This window comes from Cervus canadensis, chromosome 15, assembly GCF_019320065.1.
Source record: "Cervus canadensis isolate Bull #8, Minnesota chromosome 15, ASM1932006v1, whole genome shotgun sequence".
Classification (NCBI taxonomy): domain Eukaryota; kingdom Metazoa; phylum Chordata; class Mammalia; order Artiodactyla; family Cervidae; genus Cervus; species Cervus canadensis.
In genome coordinates this window covers 33,351,748-33,374,860 of record NC_057400.1, presented here as the reverse complement: position 1 = coordinate 33,374,860, position 23,113 = coordinate 33,351,748, and the positions used below count along the sequence as shown (strand labels likewise).

General features: G+C 40.5%; 1 protein-coding gene across 5 annotated transcripts in view; it reads right to left on the bottom strand.

Annotated features, from left to right (window-relative positions):
* Positions 1-23,113, bottom strand: part of FMNL2 (formin like 2) — a 327,626-nt gene that overhangs the window by 88,513 nt on the left and 216,000 nt on the right. For all 5 annotated transcript variants that reach the window (XM_043487455.1, XM_043487458.1, XM_043487457.1 and 2 more), the window contains exons 3-5: positions 18,751-18,831; positions 13,391-13,467; positions 2,416-2,499 (exon numbers count right to left, since the gene is read on the bottom strand). In XM_043487455.1, coding sequence (XP_043343390.1) covers positions 2,416-2,499; positions 13,391-13,467; positions 18,751-18,831 — 242 coding nt within the window. The remainder of the gene's footprint in view (positions 1-2,415; positions 2,500-13,390; positions 13,468-18,750; positions 18,832-23,113) is intronic.

Sequence of the window (23,113 nt, the reverse complement as noted above, 5' to 3'; positions counted from 1 at the left end):
ATGGCTAGTTAAATTGCTCATCCTTGTATAATTTTAGGAACAAATTTTTAACACACAGGCCTCTGTGTTCTGTGCATTTTTCCCCTGCCAAAGTTAGTAGCTGTACTTTCTCAAAAATATATTTTATCGATGGTTTCTACCCATAGTTCCAACAAGCAACACCTGACCAGGTAGAAAATAAACAGAATGCAGCTATAATTAGTATCATCTGTAAGATTTTGGAGGCTATCATGGAAGAAACATCAATAACACATATTGGAAATAGCAAGTATGACTTTTTATACAAGTATGACTGCCAAAAGAAAATATCTGCTTAGAACGACCATCTGTAAACTAAGTGATGCTCTCCATCTATTAAATTCTAATCCAGATAACAGAGACGGATGCACAAAGTCACTGAATGGGTCTAACAATTCTGTTGTTCCTTAGGATCCAGAAACCAGTGAACAGAAAAGAGGTGGAATTGAGTAATCAAACAGATCCTTAAGTATTAAAAATAGAAGCCTATAATTGATGTCAGAGAAGGTAAGCCCAGGGGCATCCTAAGATCACCTATGTCATTAAGACTCCTGCTAAGTCACTCTGCAGCCCCCACATGTTCAGCCGTTCAGCATCCTTATGCTCCTCTCAGCTCATCCCCCCACCCCCTCACCGAGCAGAAAAAGGAAACACGCAACTTGGTGAATGCTCCTGTTTCAGGGAGGCTGCATGAGTTTGCTGTTTCACATTACATGGGAAAGAAAACTGCCACATGCTAAGGAATAGCAAGAAATTTTTCTGGCCCATTTAGTTTCAAAAAAGGATAAAACATAAATTACTTATCTACATATAATTTTCTAATTAAAGCAAAAACAAAACTAATAAGCAAAGACTGTAAAGTTAATTCTAAAATTTAAAAAAGTAGAAGATTAAGAACCAAAAGCTCTGAGTTCTTATTTTTTTGTTGCTGTTGTCTTTGTTCTTGGACTTCAAATTAGAAAAATTCCCTTGGAGAAGCACGACCTTTTTCCACTGGTCTTATGAGTAGGTGCATTTGGGAAAGCTGGTCTATAAGTTCTGATGTGATGGGGTAAAAGGTTGATTACAGCAAACATACTACAAACAGTATGCAATTCTTTTCCACTATTCTTGAAGTTTCTTAGTCCTTCCTTAGTTCCTTATTAAATATTATTCCAGATTTTAAAATATGCAATAGGATAATACTTCTATTTCATTTTGCCATATAATACGAAGCGTAGGGGAGATTAGCAGTTTTTGATGTATTAGAGGTAGATAAGAAACAACCTTTGGAAGAGTATGCTATAAACAATAGCATTATATTTCAGAGGACAATTTCTCATGAAGATAAGAACTTATCTGTTGAATTTTCTTATTACAGTCCATATCATATACAAGGCTATCAAAACTGAAACTCATCAAGCCAGTTTCAGTTAACACTTTAGTTTCTGCAGCAACAAGGTAGGAATAATTACAGCTTTCTCTTCACCAATTCTCAAGGAAGTGATAAGGATTATAAGATAACACGTGATTACAGCTTAAAGTGGAGCAATAGAAAAAACAAGTTCCTGCTTTGAAAAGAAGAGTTGAGAAGAAAAAAAGCACCATCTAGGCCAAAATGACTTCCAATAAAATTAAAAATAATACATATTATTTCCTTAATGTGTGTGTGTGAGAGTGTCCATCTGTGGATATTGGAATAGTTTTCGATTAAAGAGGGAAAGTGGGGAAGAGAATGCATCATTCAAACGTACACTTTTCATTCCTATTATAAATCTTTCCAGAAGCCTAGCAAATGAGAAAACTGTGAACCAACAAAAGCAAGGTGAAATAAGTACAATTTTTTCTGCTCGTCCCCATTTTTTCCTTTTACCCCCTATAGAGGAAAAGCCAAAACAATATAAATATATATAAATTTAAAAAGGAAAACACCTCTTGCTTACCCCATTTCCTCCACTCCCACTATGTTTAGTATCTATTTCTGCATTAATTTTCTCTGTATTGACTAGCACATACAAATAATACACATACAAGTTGTTTTTTTTTTTTAATTAAAAAGGAGTCACTCTTCTGTACCTTGATTTATTCACTCAATAATATATCCTATACCTCTTCCAATCATTGCTAGAGTATTCTGCCATATGAACATACGAAACCTGAGCACTTAAGAAAGCACTTCTTTTGAAATAAGGACTCCTCTAAGGGTGATCCTACTCCCGTTTTATTTTTGCCATAAAAGCATTTCTACCAACAATTATGTGATTTGCTTTTAGTTACTTGAACAGAAACAAACCTCTTTAAGCCTTACCACATCTGCTTCTGGGTTTTTCCCCTCAGTGTGGTATCTAATTTTACCACTGAGCTGCATCTTCTGTGACCATATAAAATTTAAAAGGAAACAAGCCAGGTTTTACTTACGTTACTGCATACTGTGCAAATGATAGATATTCTACCAGAACATCGAGACCTTTGTTTTCTTCATTCAGAAACTCTCTGACCCATCTGTTTGGGAAAAAAAGAAATTCATTGGCAAAGATTATCATATGTCTGAACTGAACTGAACTACCATAAAGGGCTTTCCCAGGTGGCTCAGTGGTAAAGAATCTGCCTGCCAATGCAGGAGATGAGGGTCCAATCCCTGGGTTGGGAAGACTCCCTAGAGGAGGAAATGGCAACCTACTCCAATATTCTTGCTTGGAAAATCCCATGGACAGAGGAGCCTGGTGGGCTACAGTTCATAGGACTGCAAAGAGCTGAACACGACTGAGTGACTTAGCATGCACTCCCAGGAAAAGGACACAGTGAAAACTTGTTTTTCCATCAGAAACATCTGCTGCCTGAAAGGAACTACAACGTTAAGCCTAGACTCTCTCACAGAAGGAAGGAGCTTTCAAATATGGCCACTCAGAAAACCACGACATTTCCGTGTGAATGACTGGGGGCAAAAAGTGTATGAGTCCCTTCTGTGTATTTCACTGCTTAGTAGAATGAGGATAACAGGTAAGAAACTTTCTAAATGAGGAACTTGCTGCTGTCCTTTTTCCACCACAACTGATCGACAGACGGCTTGTTCAGGGAGCCAAGACTGCATGGGGAATCAGGCAGACTGGGGACATGACAACATAACCACTGAAATCCAGGCCTGATTCCAAATCCACATTCAACTCCTTCTTGGCGCACGATGCTGTAGTAAACACTCAACTAGCCAATGAGAGACCAGTGTTTATGGGCTTCTGGAAATTCCATAGGGGTAATGATTGCTTAGTTTTTTCCATGAATGTGAAAACCTTTTAAAAAGTCGCAGGCAACACACACCAACCGACCTGAGATGTGACAAACATGTTGTTTAAAATCATTTAAAAATAATATCAGTTTGCTTTTGAGTGGTGGATTTGAATGCAGTTCTCTGAGAATTTGTATACATTTTTATTTGGTCTTCACAATAATTCACAGAAGATGAAGCAGAGTGGTCAGATACTGAGGATAAACACCTGTTACCCTATGTCCCAGATCTCCTCCAGAATATCCACCTTCAAAGAACACATAGTATCCCATTAAGCCTGTACAGCATTGGAAAGTTCAAGAAATATTAAGTAAATGTGTCTGCTATACTACCACAGAAACGAATCTTGGGGTATATGTGTCAAAAGCATTCCAAAATGGCTGCTTTCCTCCATGAACACCGAGCCATAATGTCCACCAGTTATGGACACTATGGCTCCTACGGAAACCAGTCTTGAAGCTATGAGAACAATGGCTGGACAATTCTACTGTGTGTCTGAAAGGATGAGCAGTCCCTTGAGGTTTTTGTCTTAAAGAAAAAAAAAAAAAAATCAATCTGTTGGACTCAGAATGCCTTTCTTTAAAAATTTGTTTGCAGGGGGATTTTGTTGTTTTATCCTCAAGCACATCCTTTCCTTTGGTCCTATCACCTGCATAATGTAACCTCAGGTCTGCAGGTAGGTCCAGAAAACGATAAGGTGGAAAATATAGACAGCTTGCATCATCCTTCCCCCAGTGCCCAAGCAGGCCATCACAAAATGTATGCACTTAACACAGCCATGTGCAAAAAGAGACCTAGAGGGGAAACACTGGCAAAGAATACATGACCTGTTGGGTCTCACAAAGTGGCTTTGTTAGGAGAGCCAACCAGAACTAAGGGGCTGGCCACTAGGAGAGGCTGGAGTTCCCTTCACACCACCACCTCATACATGATCTCAGTGTCTGCTTCCAGATCCTTATTTTCATTTCATTTATTTTAAATTACTCCCTATGTGGCTAGGTCTCAGAAGACATGGGGCATTCTTAAGTGCACATCCTTCAAACTTAGAAAAAAATATCCTTTTTTCCTTTTAAAACTGGTAGGAGACTAAAGAAAGGTTGGAACTCACTATTGAATTGGATGACTACCTTTGCTCTTGAAATTCAAGCCCTTTAGCCTCTCTGTGGCCTTCCCATTGGTGGGGTCTATGGGCTCTGAGGGCGTGATTTAAACAAGCCCTCCACAGTGGGGGCACAGCAGAAAGCCCCAGAGCTGGGCGGGGCAGGGAGGGGGGTCATCTGTTTAAACTGAAAGAAAACCACAGAGTCCAGACTTTTCAGAGCGTTCTTGATTTCACATAGTCTATGTGGCCCATATTTCACTCTCAGTGGCCCATACTTGTTTTTGTTGTTCAGTCGCTAAGTCGTGTCTGACTCTGTGACCCCATGAACCGCAGCACACCAGGCCTCCCTGTCCATCACCAACTCCCAGAGACTACACAAACCCATGTCCATCGAGTCAGTGATGCCATCCAACCATCTCATCCTCTGTCGTCCACTTCTCCTCCAGCCTTCCATCTTTCTCAGCATCAGGGTCTTTTCAAATGAGTTAGCTCTTTGCATCAGGTGGCCAAAGTATTGGAATTTCAGCTTCAACATCAGTCCTTCCAATGAACACTCAGGACTCATCTCCTTTAGGATGGACTGGTTGGATCTCCTTGCTGTCCAAGGGACTCTCAAGAGTCTTCTCCAACATCACAGTTCAAAAGCATCAATTCTTCGGCGCTCACCTTTCTTTATAGTCCAACTCTCACATCCATACGTGACCACTGGAAAAACCATAGCCTTGACTAGACAGACCTTTGTTGACAAAGTAATGTCTCTGCTTTTCAATATGCTGTCTAGGTTGTTCATAACTTTCCTTCCAAGGAGTAAGCGTCTTTTAATTTCATGGCTGCCATCACCATCTGCAGTGATTGGACCAGATGCCATGATCTTAGTTTTCTGAATGTTAAGCCTTAAGCCAACTTTTTCACTCTCCTCTTTCACTTTCATCAAGAGGCTCTTTAGTTCTTCTTTACTTTCTGGCATAAGGGTGGTGTCATCTGCATATCTGAGGTTATTGATATTTCTCCCAGCAATCTTGATTCCAGCTTGTGCTTCCTCCAGCCCAGTGTTTCTCATGATGTACTCTGCATATAAGTTAAATAAGCAGGGTGACAATATACAGCCTTGACGTACTCCTTTTCCTATTTGGAACCAGTCTGTTGTTCCACGTCCAGTTCTAACTGTTGTTTCCTGACCTGCATACAAGAGGCAGGTCAGGTGGTCTGGTATTCCCATCTCTTTCAGAATTTTCCACAGTTTATTGTGATCCACACAGTCAAAGGCTTAGGAACACTCTAATTTAGGAGTTGAGAAAAATAGTCGTTATAGTTTCTTCTTGTTGATTTTCCAGACATTGCCTCTAAAACACATAAATGGTCCAGGACACCCTAAGGACCTTCCATTGTCTCATTTCAACCACTAGCACGCTTTACCTCACTTAGTTCAGCCACAAACTGGAGAAGAGGCAAAATGACTCACAGATTTGTTTTTTTTTTTTAAAGGAAGGAAGAAATGGTAGAAAATAGCCAAGTATAGCCACAGCTCAATCCTCTTGACTCAAAGTACTAATATGCATATATTTTGATGCAACTATAAAGCCTATTAATGGACTTTTATTTCAAAGCCCTTATCAATACCCCTGCTTGTTCTTGCTGACTTTGAGTCAAAGGACCTTAAAAGTAAATTTCAAAGTGAAAGGCAGGAGCCACAGCTCAGTTCCTAAAAATAGGTGAGAGTATAACGTGTCCTGCCTCTGCAAGGTTTAATTTCATTTTTAACCTCTTTTTCTAAGCTGTGAGATCTTCCTTGGGTCTTCAGTTTGGCTCAGACCCCCGCAGATGATTTAGGAAGGAATAAGATATAACTCCCCCCAAAAAAACAAAACAAAACAAAAAAAAAGATATAACTCCCTCACAGCTCACTACCTTACCCCTTTTGTCAAGTGGTATCAGGTTTGTATACTCATCTCAGCAAAAAGGCTCTGGGCTACAGAAAACAATAATCATATTCTGCATCAGAGAGAACAGGTGACAGTGAACTTCTGTGGAAATGAAAGACTGTGGAAATCAAACAGGTAGAGATGAAAAGAGGGCAACTTTCAAAAACAGTATCTTTAAGGGCATTATTAGGTAGATGATTATGACATATCATAAATTGAGGATTCCTGTAGTAAATTTCCATTTTCACCTCTGTGCATGCTACATGCTCTTTAATATATTGCCAGTATGGAGAATTTCAAATTGGGTGATTACAGGTCTTGGAAAGTAGAATTGTTTCTGATTCTGACAGCATGCCTCATTACTGAGTACCTCAAAGATTCGATATAAATACCATGTGTTGTAAATTTGAATTTAGGCAAATTCCAAATCGGCTGCTGGAGAGCTGGAAGGCGCAGTGATAATGAGAAATAGCTCTGGAAGAAAACTTCTTCAAGGAAGGGCTCTAAGCGCGGGTGCCAACAGTTACTGTTTTCCTCTAGTCAGGTCAAAGTCTTGTTTCCAGACTGCTGTTGTCTCCCCTCTGATTCCCTCCCAAATCTTAGAATCTCATTGTTCTCATCTAGAAAATAAAGTCTCAAAGGACATTACTGGCTTTAAATGTGTAAGATCAAATGAAGCAGATGCAAGACACATAAGATGAAGGAACAAATGGTGAATTTGTTCTGCCACTCTCCTTTAGAGAGATGCAACAGGCATCTGAAAGGAACTGTAGTTGCTGACAAATCATGAAAAAAAAGAAAAATCACAAGGGAGAGAAAGAAGGTTAAGTATCACCCAGATTCATTATCAGCGACCACGTCTATTCTGCGAGACAGCATCTCAAACTGTTTCTGTTTCTCTAACGTAGCCCATGGACCACCAAGGGTCCCTGAAACCCTCTCAGGGGTCTGTGAAGTGAAGCCTATTTTCATACAAACATTGAGTAGTTGCTTTTCTCACTGTTCTGACACTTGCACTGATCGTACAAAAGAAATGTGAATGAAATCTACCACCAGTGAATACACCTATTGATTGCATTCTTCACCCCAAGCACTTTAAAAGGAGGAAAAAGTGAACTTCACTTAAAACTGTTCTTAGTGAAGTGCTAAAATTCCTGATTTTATTGAAGCCTGCTCCTTGAGGATACATCTTTTTAATTCTGTGTGATAAAATGGGAAGCCCACAGAGCATTTCTGCTGCGTGCCCAAGAACTACGTGATCGTGAGGAAAAGCATGGATACAACTGTTAGATCTGCAAGCTGACCCAGGCACTGTTTCCATGGAATGTCAAATGACAGACACGTTATGGTTATTCTATCTTGGGTATCCACCAGATATTCTCAAAAGTGAAGGAAGTGAGCCTGCCATTTTGAGAAAAAGAATTGAGAATATTTTCTGTCAATAAAATTTGAGTTTACAAACAAAAATTGGACTTTTAGAACACTGGTATTCCCCACCATGAGTTTGAGAGCTTCCCAATGTTTATATTCTGACAAGACTGGTGATTATTAACAAACGTGATTATTTTTATATTGTAGAATAAAGTGTGTTTATGTTTGAAAGATCAGGATAACTCAGTGAAACATTTTTTAAATGACTTTTTTCATGATGTTTCAAAATGGTGCATGGGTAAAAATCCCCATTCAGAGTGCAAGACAGCACAACAGATTTTAGTGTAAAAGAGTACAAAAATTCACTGATATGCTTTCAGATTCCACATTGCAACTAACTTTAAGAAATCACCACTTTTGAATTTTGGTGATTTCTGGCCACAATTACCTGAAAGTGAAATGAAGTGAAGTGAAAGTCGCTTAGTCGTGTCCGACTCTTTGCGACCCCACGGACTATACAGTTCACGGAATTCTCCAGGACAGAATACTGGAGTGGGTAGCCTTTCCTTCGCCAGGGGAGCTTCCCAACCCAGGGATTGAACCCAGGTCTCCCACATTGCAGGTGGATTCTTTACCAGCTGAGCCACAGGGAAGCCCAATTATCTGAAAAGGTTAATTTTAAAACTTTTTCAAGTACATATCTGTTTAAGGCCAGATTTTCCTCATATACATAAATCAAAACAAATCACAACTTGAATGCAGACAAAGGTATGAGAATCCAGATGTCTTCTATTAGTGAAACATTAAAGAGATTTGTAAACATGCACAAACAACAAAGCCACTCTTGCCACAAATTTTTGTTTTTACTTTGGAAAATAATTATTTTCATGCTATCAATGCTGTATGATGTGTATTATTTTATATTTATATATCTACAACTAATATTTATTATGAGGTAATAAATTACTTAAAATAAGCATATCTAAAACTTACCAGTTCAAATTTCCAATATAGTAACATTAATAGATAGTGTGTTAGTCACTCAGTCCTGTCTGACTCTTTTGCAACGCTATGGACTGTAGCCCTCCAGGCTCCTCTGTTCATGGAATTCTTCAAGCAAGAATACTAGAATGAGTTGTCATTTCCTACTCCAGGGGATCTTCCCTACCCAGGGATCAAATCTGGGTCTCCGGCATTGCAGGCAGATTCTTTACTGTCTGAGCCACTAGGGAAGCCCTAATAGATAAAATCCACAGAAATAAAAGACTTATTGGGTTTCAAAATAATTTAAGGGAGTAAAGGAGTCTTGAAATAAAAAAATTTTTAAACTGCTGGTTTGGCTAACAGCTTTAGATTTGGACATCTCCAGGTTCAAACCTTAATGCTTCTCAATTGTGCGGACTTTAGCAAGATATTTAATTGCTTGATTCTCAAGTTCCCCTGTCTAGAAAATGGGAGGTTTAATGGTCAAGAGCAATAATAATTTTTTAAAAAATCTGTTAAGAAGTAACACTTTTAACTTGCTGAATACACTGCTTAACACAGAACAAAATTATAATGATCTAGTGAATTTCCAAAAAGCACCATCTAAGAATGAATTAAGGGCTTCATTGGTGGCTCAGTGGTAGAGAATCTGCCTGTCAATGCAGGAGACACTGGTTCGATCCCTGGATCAAAAAGATCCCCTGGAGAAGGAAATGGCAACCCTCCTGCCATTCTTGTATTCCTGCCTGGAAAATCCCATGGACAGAGGAGCCTGGCAGGCTATAGTCCATGGGGGTTGTAAAAGATTTGGACAAGACTTAGCAACTAAACAACAATAACAACAACGAAATAATCATAGGGTACCCTGGTACATATACACCATAGGTGTTGTACACAGTTAAGACCCAGCCTAAGCTGTTCTGTTTCCTCTGCCGGCCTGGCCCAGCCAGCACTGTTTCATAAAGAAGCCCAGGAAAGGAGATGCTCACCTCACATCCTTCAGTTCCTTCCTCTTTCTACAGATACCCTCCTCTTCTCCTTGCTGACGTGTACCTCCCGCCTGTAATCACATGTCTGTTCTCATCTCCCCATTGAGATACAGTGAACCAAGGAAGCATCTTTGAGAACTTCTATGACCTCGCACTCAGGATGAAAAGTAATTTTCTATCCTAATGGGCAGTTTCACTAAAATAAATTACCGGCAAAGAGAGTGAGCCTACAATACAGTTTCGATTAACACCTATCAATCTATCCAGCTCACAACCATCAGTGCCTCTGGAATCTTATCACCCCAGCCTTCAAAACGTCACAACAGCTGCCTGTTCATAATGCACAGCCAGTGTGTTCTAACAGTACTTGGCTCCTTTCAAGGATATTTCAAGTCATTTCAAGGGCTTGGGTAAGTCATAATCCAATTCTTCTCTATCATTATAGTTCCTGAGAATAAGTGAATGAGATTATTTCTAGTCCATTCCTTATTTCAATTTGACTCCAAAAAAATTAATTTTCTTTCTCAAAAGACCATTCACCTAAAAAGTTTTAGGCTTATATCAAAACTCAGAACACACCCTTTGCTTGACAAAGCTGTAGCTTAGAATGCTATCGCAGCAAAGCCCCAGATTTTAACCTTGAAAGGCAAGCATGTGCCAAAAATAATTTTTTTTCAGGACAAGTAGTTTTTAAAGGTAATGTTCCCTTTTCATTTCAGGGAATCATAAACTCCTAAGTATCAGGATACTTTTAGATAGAGAAAGTAACATTTCCTGCATGGATTTCCTTAGGGATATATCATTATTATACAACATTGTCCAATTATTATTATATAATATTATTTTCAACAAGCATAACAAATAACTGTTATCATATATTGAGAGTAACTGTTGTTGTTTAGTCATTAAGTCATGTCCAACTCTTTGACACCCCATGAACTGGAACCTGCCAGGCCCCTCTGTCCATAGGATTTTTCCAAGCAAGAATGCTGGAGTGGGTATTTCTTTCTCCAGGAGATCTTCCCAACCCAGGAGACAAACCCATGTCTCCTGCATTACAGGCGGATTCTTTACTACTGAGCCACCAGAGAAGCCTTGAGAGTAATTACCTTGCATTAAACCCTATATTGGGTCTTTCATAAGTTATCTTCTTTAGTCCTTGCATGTGTGGTAGGTCGTTCCAGTAGTATCCAACTCTTTGAGACTGTATGGACCATAGGCCACCAGGCTCCTCTGTCCATGGACTTCTCCAGGCAAGAATGCTGGAGTGGGTTGCCATGCCCTCTTCCAGGGGACCTTCCTGACCCAGGGATAGAACCTGTGTCTCTTACATCTCCTGCATTGGCAGGTGAGTTCTTTACCACTAGTGCCACCTGGGAAGCCCCATTTAATCCTTACAACATTCCTATAAGTATTATTATTCTTATTTTATAGATGAGAAGTTAACTTAGGTCACATGATAAATACAGAGAGTTTATGTATAATTATTTAAGTCAAAGAACTGATAAGGGTACATGGCAAAAACAGGTCAAGATCTCTCCTTCCCTAAGGCAAATAAGCACCCAATTACCTTCCTAATATGGTATCTCAAAGAGTATAAAAAATCTAAGGATTCCCTCTATAGCACCTTGCATTTCCAGAATTTCTCACTGTACTCATTGATTATATTCACCCTCCTAACTTTGCAAAACATTTTCCCCATCAAAAGTGGTCAAGCCAGTTAGCTTCATAAAGAAGAGTCCATTTCAGGTTTGGGTTTTCAGGACAAGCAAATTAGGTCAAAATCCTGGTGTGTGGTTTCATTCCATATAAGGGTATGCCAGACAACGCACTTTCATGAATTTTTGTGCTGCTAATGCCAAAATTTTCCAAGCATCTCACATAGGTAGTAGACAAGGGGAAACTTCAGCTGATGAAGATGAAAGAAAAATGTAAAACTCTTTCAATGTGCCTATAGTATCCTAAACAACAAACCACTCCAATTGCTTGCAGATTTGTACTGGCTTCTACCCAACCAGAGTGCTTCTACTCTGCCAACTTTATATTGGAAATGATCGCCCTGCCTTGGTATTTGATGGTCAATTTCACATTATTTCAGCAATGCTTGAAGAAATGCTTTTCGACAATTTGTAGAAATCCTGGCTGCAGATCAACCCACCATTTTCAGTCAAGAAGAAGTGCCAACAATAAGGGGTTGGCCTTACCTAGTGGAATCTAGTTCCGGATCCCTGAATATTGCAAAGTATTTAAATTTCCTAAACTCTGGATGCCCAACTATATTATATTAAATCACCACCACTTTCACTCCCAACAGACAAGCTCCATTGCTTTGATCCCAGAACCCTGATTAACTTACTTCCTTTCAGGGAAAGAACTGCCAGATGAGGCCAGATAAAGAAAAGGACAGCATTCTGAACAAAGCATCTGGCTCTACAGCTGTCAACTTTGGGGAAGTCTTACCTTCTCTGGTCCTTAATTCTTTTAATCTGTGAAACGAGCAATCAATTTAAGCAATCCTAAATTTCTCTTCCAGTTCTAGTCTCATGTCACTCTGATCCACTGTCCTACAGCACACTCTCTGAGACAAAGGTGATATCAACCTTAGGTTAGAATCAGGTCATTTTCCAAATATTTCACTCTCCAGGTGTGAAGCATGTGAAATTATCCTTAAGGAAATGAACATTCTCACCCAGGCTCTGAAGCTAAAAATTAACCTTACATTTCTTTGACTTAAAAAAAACATATGCTGAAATAACTGTGGAAAATAACCACTTGGATGGGTTATACCAAACACAGTCAGAAGAAGAAGTAAATTGTTATCTGGGTAATTATTTTACAAGCGAGTCTGAAAAACAAAAACGTAACATACATGTAAAACTTCCAGGAGACCTACATTTCCAGTAGACCTATCACAGGGGAAGAGTCTAAAAGACCTAAAGTCTATAGTTTTTCCCTTGTAAATCTCAAAGAATCAAAACTCAGAGGGGTTAAACAATTGCCAGGTGTTAAACAGGTACCTTGGAAAGAATGGAAGCTATAGAAGAAAATATTGATATCATCTGCCTTAGAGACAAAACACGTTATTTGAAAATACTGTATAACTCTGCCATACAATTCTAGAGAAAGGGAGTGTGTAACGAAGTTGTATTTGCTGGAGGCAAAGCAACCACACTGCTGCATGAAAAACTCTTTGAAATGGTTAGTGCAAAGATTCCCCAAACTTTGTTTTCATGGTATGGACTTACACTTCATGGTCCTGAAATTTGGGGACGTGGGAAGAAGAGACTCAGAACAAAGTAAGTAGTAACACAAGGAGGTATTGTCAAGTGACACTGCTCCAGTTTCTGCCCTCTTTTGGCCAGAGAAGTGAGAAAAGTATGAGGCAGCTTCAAGTAACCAACTCAAAGAACTCCAGGGAAGGCTTCAAAATCTTCCAGGCTCTCAGTCTACATAACTTGTTGGGGGTTCCTATCTTACCAGGGAATCACTCTACATACACCATCACTGAATGCAAGGAAAGAATTTTATTATTCTCATCAACATCCCAAATCTAGGACCGTCTGTCCTGCCTCTACTGATTCTTGTACAGTAAGTAATTCAAGAACTAAAAGGTTCCACCCGTCTAAATCTCAGTCAAAACTTACGATGAACAGTAAGGAAGCTTAGTTCTTTGGATATGATTCAGTCACTCTGTTAAGTGTCCAAAAGCTCTAGAGCTAAAATGTTCAGTGGGAACACTTACCCAATATGGTTGGTCCTTAAAGAAATTTCCAGTTCTCTTAGCACTTGCGTGGATTCTTGAACACGCCGTCTGAATTTCTATAATTCAAGAACACATATTCTCACAAAAGATATTTTAGCAAGTGTTATAACTGTAGCTTACTTGTAATAAGTTTAACAGAATACAGAAACATCTCTGCTTCTAAAGTGGGCTTCTCTCACATTTCTTTTTTGCAAAGCACATAAATTTTTCTCATTGTTAACAGTCAGCTTATGCACAAGGACTAGGGAAAATGACTTATTTCATGCAATAACTGTCTCTAAGTAGCTTTTTTCTCCCCCTACCCCACAATACCTATGTGTTGGGATCCCTGAAATCATTCATTTCAGTGATTCAGGAGGGCTCACAGGACCCAACATATAGTTATCCTTACAGCTAGGATTTATTACAGCAAAAAGTTACAAAGTATAATCCACTAAAGGAAAAGGTGCATGGAGTGAAGTCCAGAGGAAACCAGACACATGCTTCCAAGTCTCTCCCGAGATGAGTGACAAATGACAATATTTGTGAAATGTTTTCAGCCACGGAAGCTCATTGGAAACTTAGCACTATTATTTAGTTGCATAGTCATGTTGACTGTTTGTAACCCTGTGGACTGTAGCCTGCCAGGCTGCTCTGTACAAGGGATTTCCCAGGCAAGAATATTGGAGTGGGTTGCCATTTCCTTCTCCAGGGGATCTTCCCAACCCAGGGACTGAATTCACAACTCCTGCATTGGCAGGCAGGTTCTTTACCACTGAGGCCCCAGGGAAGCCCAGAAACTTAGTACCTGGGATTTCTATTGGGGGCTCATCAGTTAAACACTGTCTGCCGAACACATACCAAAAGTGCAGACTTCCAGAAGGAAAACAGGCATTCTGCATAAACCACGTGGTTGGCATCAACAGTTCAGGCACAGTGAGTCATTATCAACAGGGAATTCTGAGAACTCTCCCGAAATTCAAGTGTCCAGTTGCCAAACGAGAGCCAACCTTGCAAGCATGCCTTTCTGAGGTGGCGATCTCAGACCTGCTATGTTTATTCTTTTCTGCATTACCTCACGTGGAAGGTCCCTCTAGACACTTCCCTCTACTTGACGAATATCCTTCCTCATTCCCCTGCCTATCAAAATTCCATGTGTCCTCAGGATACTAGGGCTCCTTCTCTGCTGCCATGACTGCAGAAGGAACAGGGTCATCCAGCTCCAAAGACAAAGGCGTCCCAAGGACAAAGGACAGGAGGAAGGTTAGAATGGAGGATTCCAGGATGTGGGGAGGGGAATGCCCTGCCACAGGCCGGCCTTGGTGCCCCCGGGAAGACTGGACTCCTGCTCGACACAGATGGGTTCCAGTTACCCTTGCCTCCTCTTCTGAAGGTCCTTGTGCTTCTCCACCAGCTGCCTCTCCAAAGACTCTCAAAAGTTTTCCGACTGCCGTTTCTGAAGCACCCTGAAGACCTTCTCAGGTGTGCAGCATCGAGGACATGTGAAATTAAAGCATCCCTGATGCCATGAAGAAACAGGCAACCCCAATTTGTCAAGAATGGCTTAAGACAAAACAGAGTCATCTGTAGTTTGGAGGGACATCTACGCCCAGTGCTTCTTGGGGAGCTTTCCAGCAAACGAGGACTGGTCTGTGGTCACACAGCTGAGGAAACCACTTCCAAGTGTGCTGGCTGCTCCAGAGGGGCCAGTCCCACGGCGGAGTCACAAGCCTTGGGCTGTCTGCACATGTGCCTCTCGGAAACAACTCAGCTATGCATTATGCATAGTTCATCCCCTGCAACCTGTGCTGGTTCCCTAACTCAGCCTTATACTTCCTCAGGGCAAGGTCATCCCTCATACAGGATGACAAGGACAACCAGGGTAGCACCAAGGATCTAACAGAGTACAAAGGAGGATCCGCAGAAGGACTAAGAGGCACATGTCAAAACAACGTAGCACAAAATACTGAGATAACAGGTATGACGACAATAGCAGATAATATTTATCAGCCATTTACTATGGAAGGCGCTACACTTTTGCAACTGCAGGATTAACTGACACACCACTAAACTGACTTCACCACGTGTTCTGTTCTCTGGGCGAACTGTTTGAATTTCAGTCGAACTCTGCACCAAAGAACCTTGGCATATACTTCCCTAACACATAATGACTGCCAACACTCTGCATCTGTACAATGTACCCAGGATGCTTTACAAAACTTCAAAGGGAAACTGTGTGCCTGTGGGAATCAGCAAAAAAAAAAAAAGAGAGTTGGGTACCATTTATTAGCAGAGTTCAGCCTTCCTCCAGCCCTCTCTGTAAAAGGCAGGCCCCAGGGAGGAGTCCATGGAGACAGCTAAGCCCTGGAGACCCATATAATAGGTTTCCTTTTACATCTGCAGCGCCCACAGAGAAGCAGACTTCTCTCTTCATGGCCCGTCGCCTTTCTCCACGCCAGACATGAGCACACCCCTGCAAAGTGCAGACTGAGACCCGCCTGGTATTATTAAATAAGGAGGCTGGTTTGGAGAGATATCTAATTTAGGCTCTTCCTTCCCTGCCCTACAGGGTTTCATTTAAAACTACTTAGAAGAAATAGAATATGCTTAAGAAATTTTTTTCAGAAGACAGCAAATTAAGAATCTTCAATTCAATGTGAACAAAAGATTAATGAATGAAGTACTTGAGGACTCCAGATGCAGTTAAGGGGAGACTGCTTGGTTTAGACTGTCTGGCTAAAATGGAAAGCCTGATTAGAAATCTTTTACCCCATAATGCAACTGAGACTTGTAAACTCATTTTAACTGCAAGCCATGCCTTACTCCAAGCAAAATCTCCTTTTCTCCAGACTTTAAGCATGACAATTATGTTGAGTGGAACAGATCATTTCCTACTGCCAGCTCCTGACAGAACTCTTACTAAAGTGGGGATGGTTGATCCAATGTCCATTTTAGGTGTTTGGTTTTTTGTTTTTTTTCCTGAGAGCTGAATGACTGATCTTGAAAAATGAGGCTCAGGCCAAATACAACCATTCAGATGAACACACAAGGGCAGGGCAGAGACGTCAGGAATGAAGGTCAGTCCAAAGAGACATCCTTTAACTAGGGTCTCTTTATGAAGTTATTTGCAAGGAAGTAAGACACTTTCTGTGCAGTTGATTTGTTGTTGCTTTTCATTTTGCATCCTTTGCCTTATCCTTTATCCTTTTCCAAGGGAGAACTGGAACTGGGCCAGAAGATCCCACCTCCTCCCTCCAACCATCTTCCTCCCCATAGGACTCGGGGCTGGAGTCTAGGTGCTCTCTAGGAGTTTTCATATCTTGCTTTTTAAAGAATTTGACAAATGTTGAGATGACTGTCGGGGATGGGAGATAGGGGTGAGGGGACCTCTCAGTACTGTATCGGATTCTGCCACATCCAGCTTGGGGCTTCCCTGGTGGCTCAGATGGTAAAGAATCTGCCTACAATATGGGAGACCTGGGTTCCAACCCTGGGTCGGGAAGATCCCCTGGAGAAGAGAACGGCTACCCGCTCTGGTACTCTTGCCTGGAGAATCCCATGGACAGAGGAGCCTGGCAGACTACAGTCCATGGGGTCACAAAGAGTCAGACACGACTGCGTGACTGAACACACACACAGAGAGCTCAGGACGAGTGTGCTCAATGCTGGGATCTAAGCCATCCAGCCAGAAGCTTTACAAGCTAGGGGGTTTCTGAAAATATTTCTCATGTAGAATTTTGCTGCCCTTGTGCAAAAGAAAGAATTTCTTTTCTGGGTTCTGTTTTATGCATATGGGTACACCTTCCTTTAACTTCCTCTAATCTGATGAGATTGAAGGCTGCGATATCCTGGGGAAGGGCACAAGAAAGAAATTGAGAATGATGCAGCTGCCGCACGGTGGGTAAGGAGAGGTGGGACGAATTGAGAGAGCAGCATGGAGACATACACACTACCATAAGTAAAATAGGCAGCCAGTGGGAATTTGATATATGATACAGGGAGCTCAAACCCGGTGCTCTGTGACAAGCTAGAGGGATGGGGTGGGAGGTGGGAGGAAAGTTCAAGAAGGAGGGGACATATGTATACCTATGACTGAGTCATGCTGATGTACAGCAGAAATCAACACAATATTGTAAGGCAATTATCCTCCAATTAACAATAAATAAGTTATAATAAAATAAAAAAAAATTAAGCAGCTGTCTCATTTAGGGGACCTGACAGAAGTTCCGTGTTAAAAAAAAAACATGTGTACCGTATTTAGGAGGAGGGTAGTAGGATACTTTGACAGGTACATTCTTAGAAGAGGAGGCTATGTCATACACAGCGTCTAGGTGACAGCAGAGATCCACAGACCATTTGCCTCATCACTCCTAGACTTCATTTCTGCTTGTCTACATAGCAACCAACAGGACAAAGGGCCAGGAAACATCCCAAAGGAAATAATAGTTGTTCTCCTTTGCTGGATTTCTTTCGGCAGAGGGAGGACAGTGCTTAGAATGGAAGCAGGAAACAAAATTAAAAAATGTATCTCCGAGCCAAGAGACCCGGAAACAGCAGCTAACTAGGGAAAGTGTGCCTTTCTGCTCCGGAGTCACGTGCTGAAACAACAGAGGGAATTCAGCTCAAGATACTGTCAGGGCAGCCCTGAAAGCAGGAGCTGTGGCAGGTCAACCGAAAAACAAGTGCGGTCTGGTGGCGGGCCCTCCACCCATCGTGAGCAAGGGCGGCTCTGCCCTGAGACATCCCAGGGCTGAGCCAGGCCCAGCGGGCTGTGCCAGGCTACATGCTTTACCGCGAGGCATCAGTTTAAACCAATTGTGTGGCTGCACAAAGCAGAGCTTGTCTGTAAGAGGAGAGAGTCTGCTGAGAATGGAATCGGCTATTCTCTCCTCACCTTCTCAGGGCCTGGGGCACGGCTGGGGGAGAAGCCACGAAGAGCATCAACACAGGATGTGAGCACACAGCTGGGATGACAAAGCCCCAGTGATTTTTCAAGGTCTCTGGAAACGCACCAAGGCATGGAAGACAAGTATTCTCTTTGCGAGGCCTTGTTTTTCTGGGGGCCTGAACACCTCCGAGCTGAACTAACCACCCAGTATAATTATAAATGGCAGCTACTCAATAACCATCAGAGGTACACAACTCCCATCTCAGGAAAGAACTTTTAAACACATTCTCAAGAGAGGATGACTTTTTTCTTTGTCTTTTCATGTTGTCAGGCTCCAACAACTCCAGGGTTGTTTTCCCGGAGGCACCGGCAGAGTTTATAACAGAGAGGAAGGAAGGTCTCCTCGAGGGCACGAGGATTGTCCCAGCCAGTGAGGAAGCGACAACATGCAGTGGAAACAAATCCATCTTACCTTCCTGGTTACTGCTGGATCCAGATAGCCTTTGAGCTTTTGAATATAAGTATGGGGAGGGTTCTTCACCTGGAATCGTTCCTGCAGGAAGCACGAAAGTAAAGTGAAAAGCATGAAAGCTCTGAAGGCATGAAAGTCATATTCACACAGATTGATGCCGCTGATCCAAAGCCAAAACGCACCCGCAGCGTGACTGTGGTGCTGCAAAGAGTCATTGGTTTTGAATCTTCAGAGTAGATGTTCTTATCCCCTCTTTGCCAAGGAGGAAACTGAAACTTAAAGGAACTCAGTCCTTCCCTAAGATGAAGCAGCGAGTCAGGGACACCAGGGGATTCAAACCCATGTCTGTTCAACTTGAGAGTCTGACCTGCTTTCCCCGTGGGGCTCTGCAGCTCCCTTTCTGGAAATAATCTGCCTGCCCTGTGTGCAGGGTCCTCTTTCAGCAGGTCTTCCATCTGTGGCATATTCTTTGAAGCTCTTGTTAGCAGATCATTTTCTTTTGAATTTTTATTTTATCTTTGGAAATACCCAAAATTTGACTCAAACTAGATAAAATTAAATTGTTTCAAAAATGAGCAATGAGGCTACTGCTCAGAGATTGCAGTAAGTATGTGCGTATTTGTGTGCAGGTGTGTGGCCATTAAAGGATTCCTAAGGCAGTTTCCAAATCAGAAAACCCCAAAATATTGTGATTAAAGGCACAATCACTGAAACAGCATATATGTATATATAACACATATATCTCGGGTGATATTTGAATGTAGATCTGGGCTGAGGCCTGAGACTGCATTTCTAACATGTTTCATGCTGATGCTGTGGATGGAAGGACCACACTTTGAGAAACTCATGTCCATGTGTATTAGATTTTATAGGCCATCATGTCCAAAGCAGAAGTAGTAGTAAACTGGACAAATCCAAAGGCCCACACTATAAAATGGCTAAGTACTATATTATAGGCCATATTATACTATATCATAATAAAGTACATTCTGATGAAAAAGAACACACTGTACTTCACGGTGCTATCTGGACAGATCTTATAAACCTGTGGGGGCTTCCCAAGGGGCTCCAGTGGTAAAGAACTGGCCTGCCAATGCAGGAGACGTAAGAGTTGCAGGTTCATAGATGCCCATCAGCAGACAAACGGATAAGGAAGCTGTGGTACATATACACCATGGAGTATTACTCAGCCGTTAAAAAGAATTCATCTGAATCAGTTCTAATGAGATGGATGAAACTGGAGCCCATTATACAGAGTGAAGTAAGCCAGAAAGATAAAGAACATTACAGCATACTAACACATATATATGGAATTTAGAAAGATGGTAATGATAACCCTATATGCAAAACAGAAAAAGAGACACAGAAGTACAGACTTTTGGACTCTGTGGGAGAAGGTGAGGGTGGGATGTTTCAAAAGAACAGCATGTATATTATCTATAGTGAAACAGATCACCAGCCCAGGCTGGATGCATGAGACAAGTGCTCGGGCCTGGTGCACTGGGAAGACCCAGAGGAATCAGGTGGAGAGGGAGGTGGGAGGGGGGATCGGGATGTGGAATACATGTAACTCCATGGCTGATTCATGTCAATGTTTGACAAAACCCACTGCAATGTTGTGAAGTAATTAGCCTCCAACTAGTAAAAATAAATGAAAAAAAATTTAAAAAAAAGAGTTGCAGGTTCAATCCCTGGGTTGGGAAAATCCCCTGGAGGAGGGCATGGCAACTCACTCCAGTATTGTTGCCTGGTGAATCCCATGGACAGAGGAGCCTGGTGGGCTATGGGCCATAGGATCGCAAAGAATCGGACACTACTGGAGCGACTTAGCACAGCAAAGCACTATAAACCTGATGTTGAGATGAAAGAGAATACATGATTTCTTTAACAAGAGGCATAATTAAATACTAACGGTTAGGGACACACACAGGTGGTTTATTCTCACACACATATACACACACAGCTGAGTGATTTGCATAAAAATAATAGTCAAGGACTAAGATGGGGAAGGGGAATACAGACTGATTCTGAGAGGCTGGCAATGTTCTTTTTGACCTACCAGTAGTTACACTGTGCTAATTTTATCTTACTTATTATGCTATTCTTAAATTTCACAACTTTTCCTGTATACATGCTGTATTTGCCACACAGAAAAAGGTTATACAAATCAGCTCCAAAAGGGAAAAAACAAAAATTTATCATGAAATCAGAACAATTCTTATCAAGTTTTTTTCTACACACAACTCAAAAGATGTTTTCCTAGGAATTATTTTTAGCCTGATTATTGTTTACACCAAAATGGAATTTAGTGTTTCACAATGCTGACAATTGGCCAGCATAATAAGTGTTTGTTTATCCCATATAAATTTGTATTTCTTCAACACAGGGAACCACAACATTCTTCCTGGTCCACTCAAGGCTTCTTTGCTTACAGATTTAGAAATGCTAAATTTCTATTGCTAAATCTTATTATTATCAAAAGACCATTTTATTAGTGAAAAAATATATTTTATTACTTTTTAATATTACTTTAAAATAAAAGAAAGTGGCTTATAGTGAGATGCCTATCAATACTTCCCCTTTACTTAAAAATGATCATGGCAAATTTCATAGTATACAAACTCGCTCGCCACAGAACTGTTTAAAAAAAAGGTCAGCTTATTATTTCTAATTATCCCCCTGAATTTTCAATCCCACAAGCAAGTTTTAAATAATGATTCACACATATTCAACATCTTGGGTGCCACTGTGTTTATGTATCAAGTCCTAATTTTTTTTTTAAACACTACCCACTAAGGGATCAGTTAGGATCCAACTGTCACAGGATTTTAGCAATAGCCCAGCTGAGGGCTAAAATAATCAAAAAAGCACCACATTCCCAAAATGAACTGATAAGTGATCTAGGAACCAGTTATTATTTCCAACCTTGTGTATGACAGCAGCTGATGCCAGGGATACATACACCTGGATATAAATGAAACAATGCTTTTTAATAATACAATCCAATTACCCAAATTTTTAGACATCCCATGACCAGCGACAACTCATATCGTATTCTATTCTTCTATAGCCAATACTACTTACCTCTCTCTATAAAGTTCCTAACACATGAAACTCAGTGAATTTTAACTCTGGCTAATGTAGCATTTGCTTGAGGACCTAAAATCTTAAATCTGTGGACAGTTATGGAGAGATTTCTAATGTTTCTTCTTGTAGACAATGCCTTCACACCACAAGAGCTATATTTATTCCTTTAAAATAATTTGGCTGACTAGCATATATAATATATTGACATTCACTAAGTTAGTAAAATCCCACTTTCTTTCTTAGGGTAGTTTTCTGTTTCTTACTTAAGACTGTGGTCTTGTCACCCAGAGGGACTTTTGCAAATAGACACATTTGCTTGTCCTGTTGACTTGATTAGTTTCCTTAAAATTAATCTTTTGAAATTATGAACAGGGTCCAAATTTAACAAACATACTTTTTCAAATGTGCTTAGGATTTGGTATTGTGTTTTAGGCATTTTTTCTTCACTTGTCTGAGTAACTTACTAATATTATTTCTAAGAAACATAAAATGAAGAAAACTGATGCTTTAAAACACAGTCAGGGGACTTCCCTGGTAGCCCAGTGGTTGAGACTCCGTGCTTCCAATGCAGCGGGGGAACTAAGATTCTATCTGCTTATGCAACCAAGAAATAAATAAACAAAAAGATGATGATTGTAGATAAGTTTCAAAATGTCATTAAATTTTTTAAAAATTAAAAATAAAACACAGTGTGTCTACAACATGGTGATTTCTCAAAAAACTATACGGCTCTGCCTACCTCCAGGGATTCAAGTGAAATTTTTATGGAGAAAAAGTACAAAGCCCAACTATTTTCCTACAAGTTGGAGTTGTTTGTCTAACCTCAAAAGGAGCTACTGTTTGAGTTATAAGTCCAGCACCTGATGCACCAAGCCTTTTTTGTCTGTCTATCTTCAACATGGCCATTTGGAAAACAGAAACATTTGGGGGAATACATTGGAGAATTTAAATACCACGTCAAAACATATTTATTTTTAAGAACTTTGGGTGGATTATTGGCACCATGCTTATTTAAATGAATTTTTTTTTTCCTCTAAGTACTAGAATTTTAGATTTTGCATTGAAACTCAAAATTGATGTGACTGCAGTTTTCCATCATCCTCACTTCTGAGACTCCTTCATATTCCACATGTTATTTTCAATAACTAGTTACATGCTTTTTCAACATCATTGATAAATGTAGCTTAATTAGATTAAACCCCTAACTTCAGTTACATTATATAGAAATATGGTTTTTAGGGATAAAAATTTGGTGATTTGTCAATAGGAATGAATA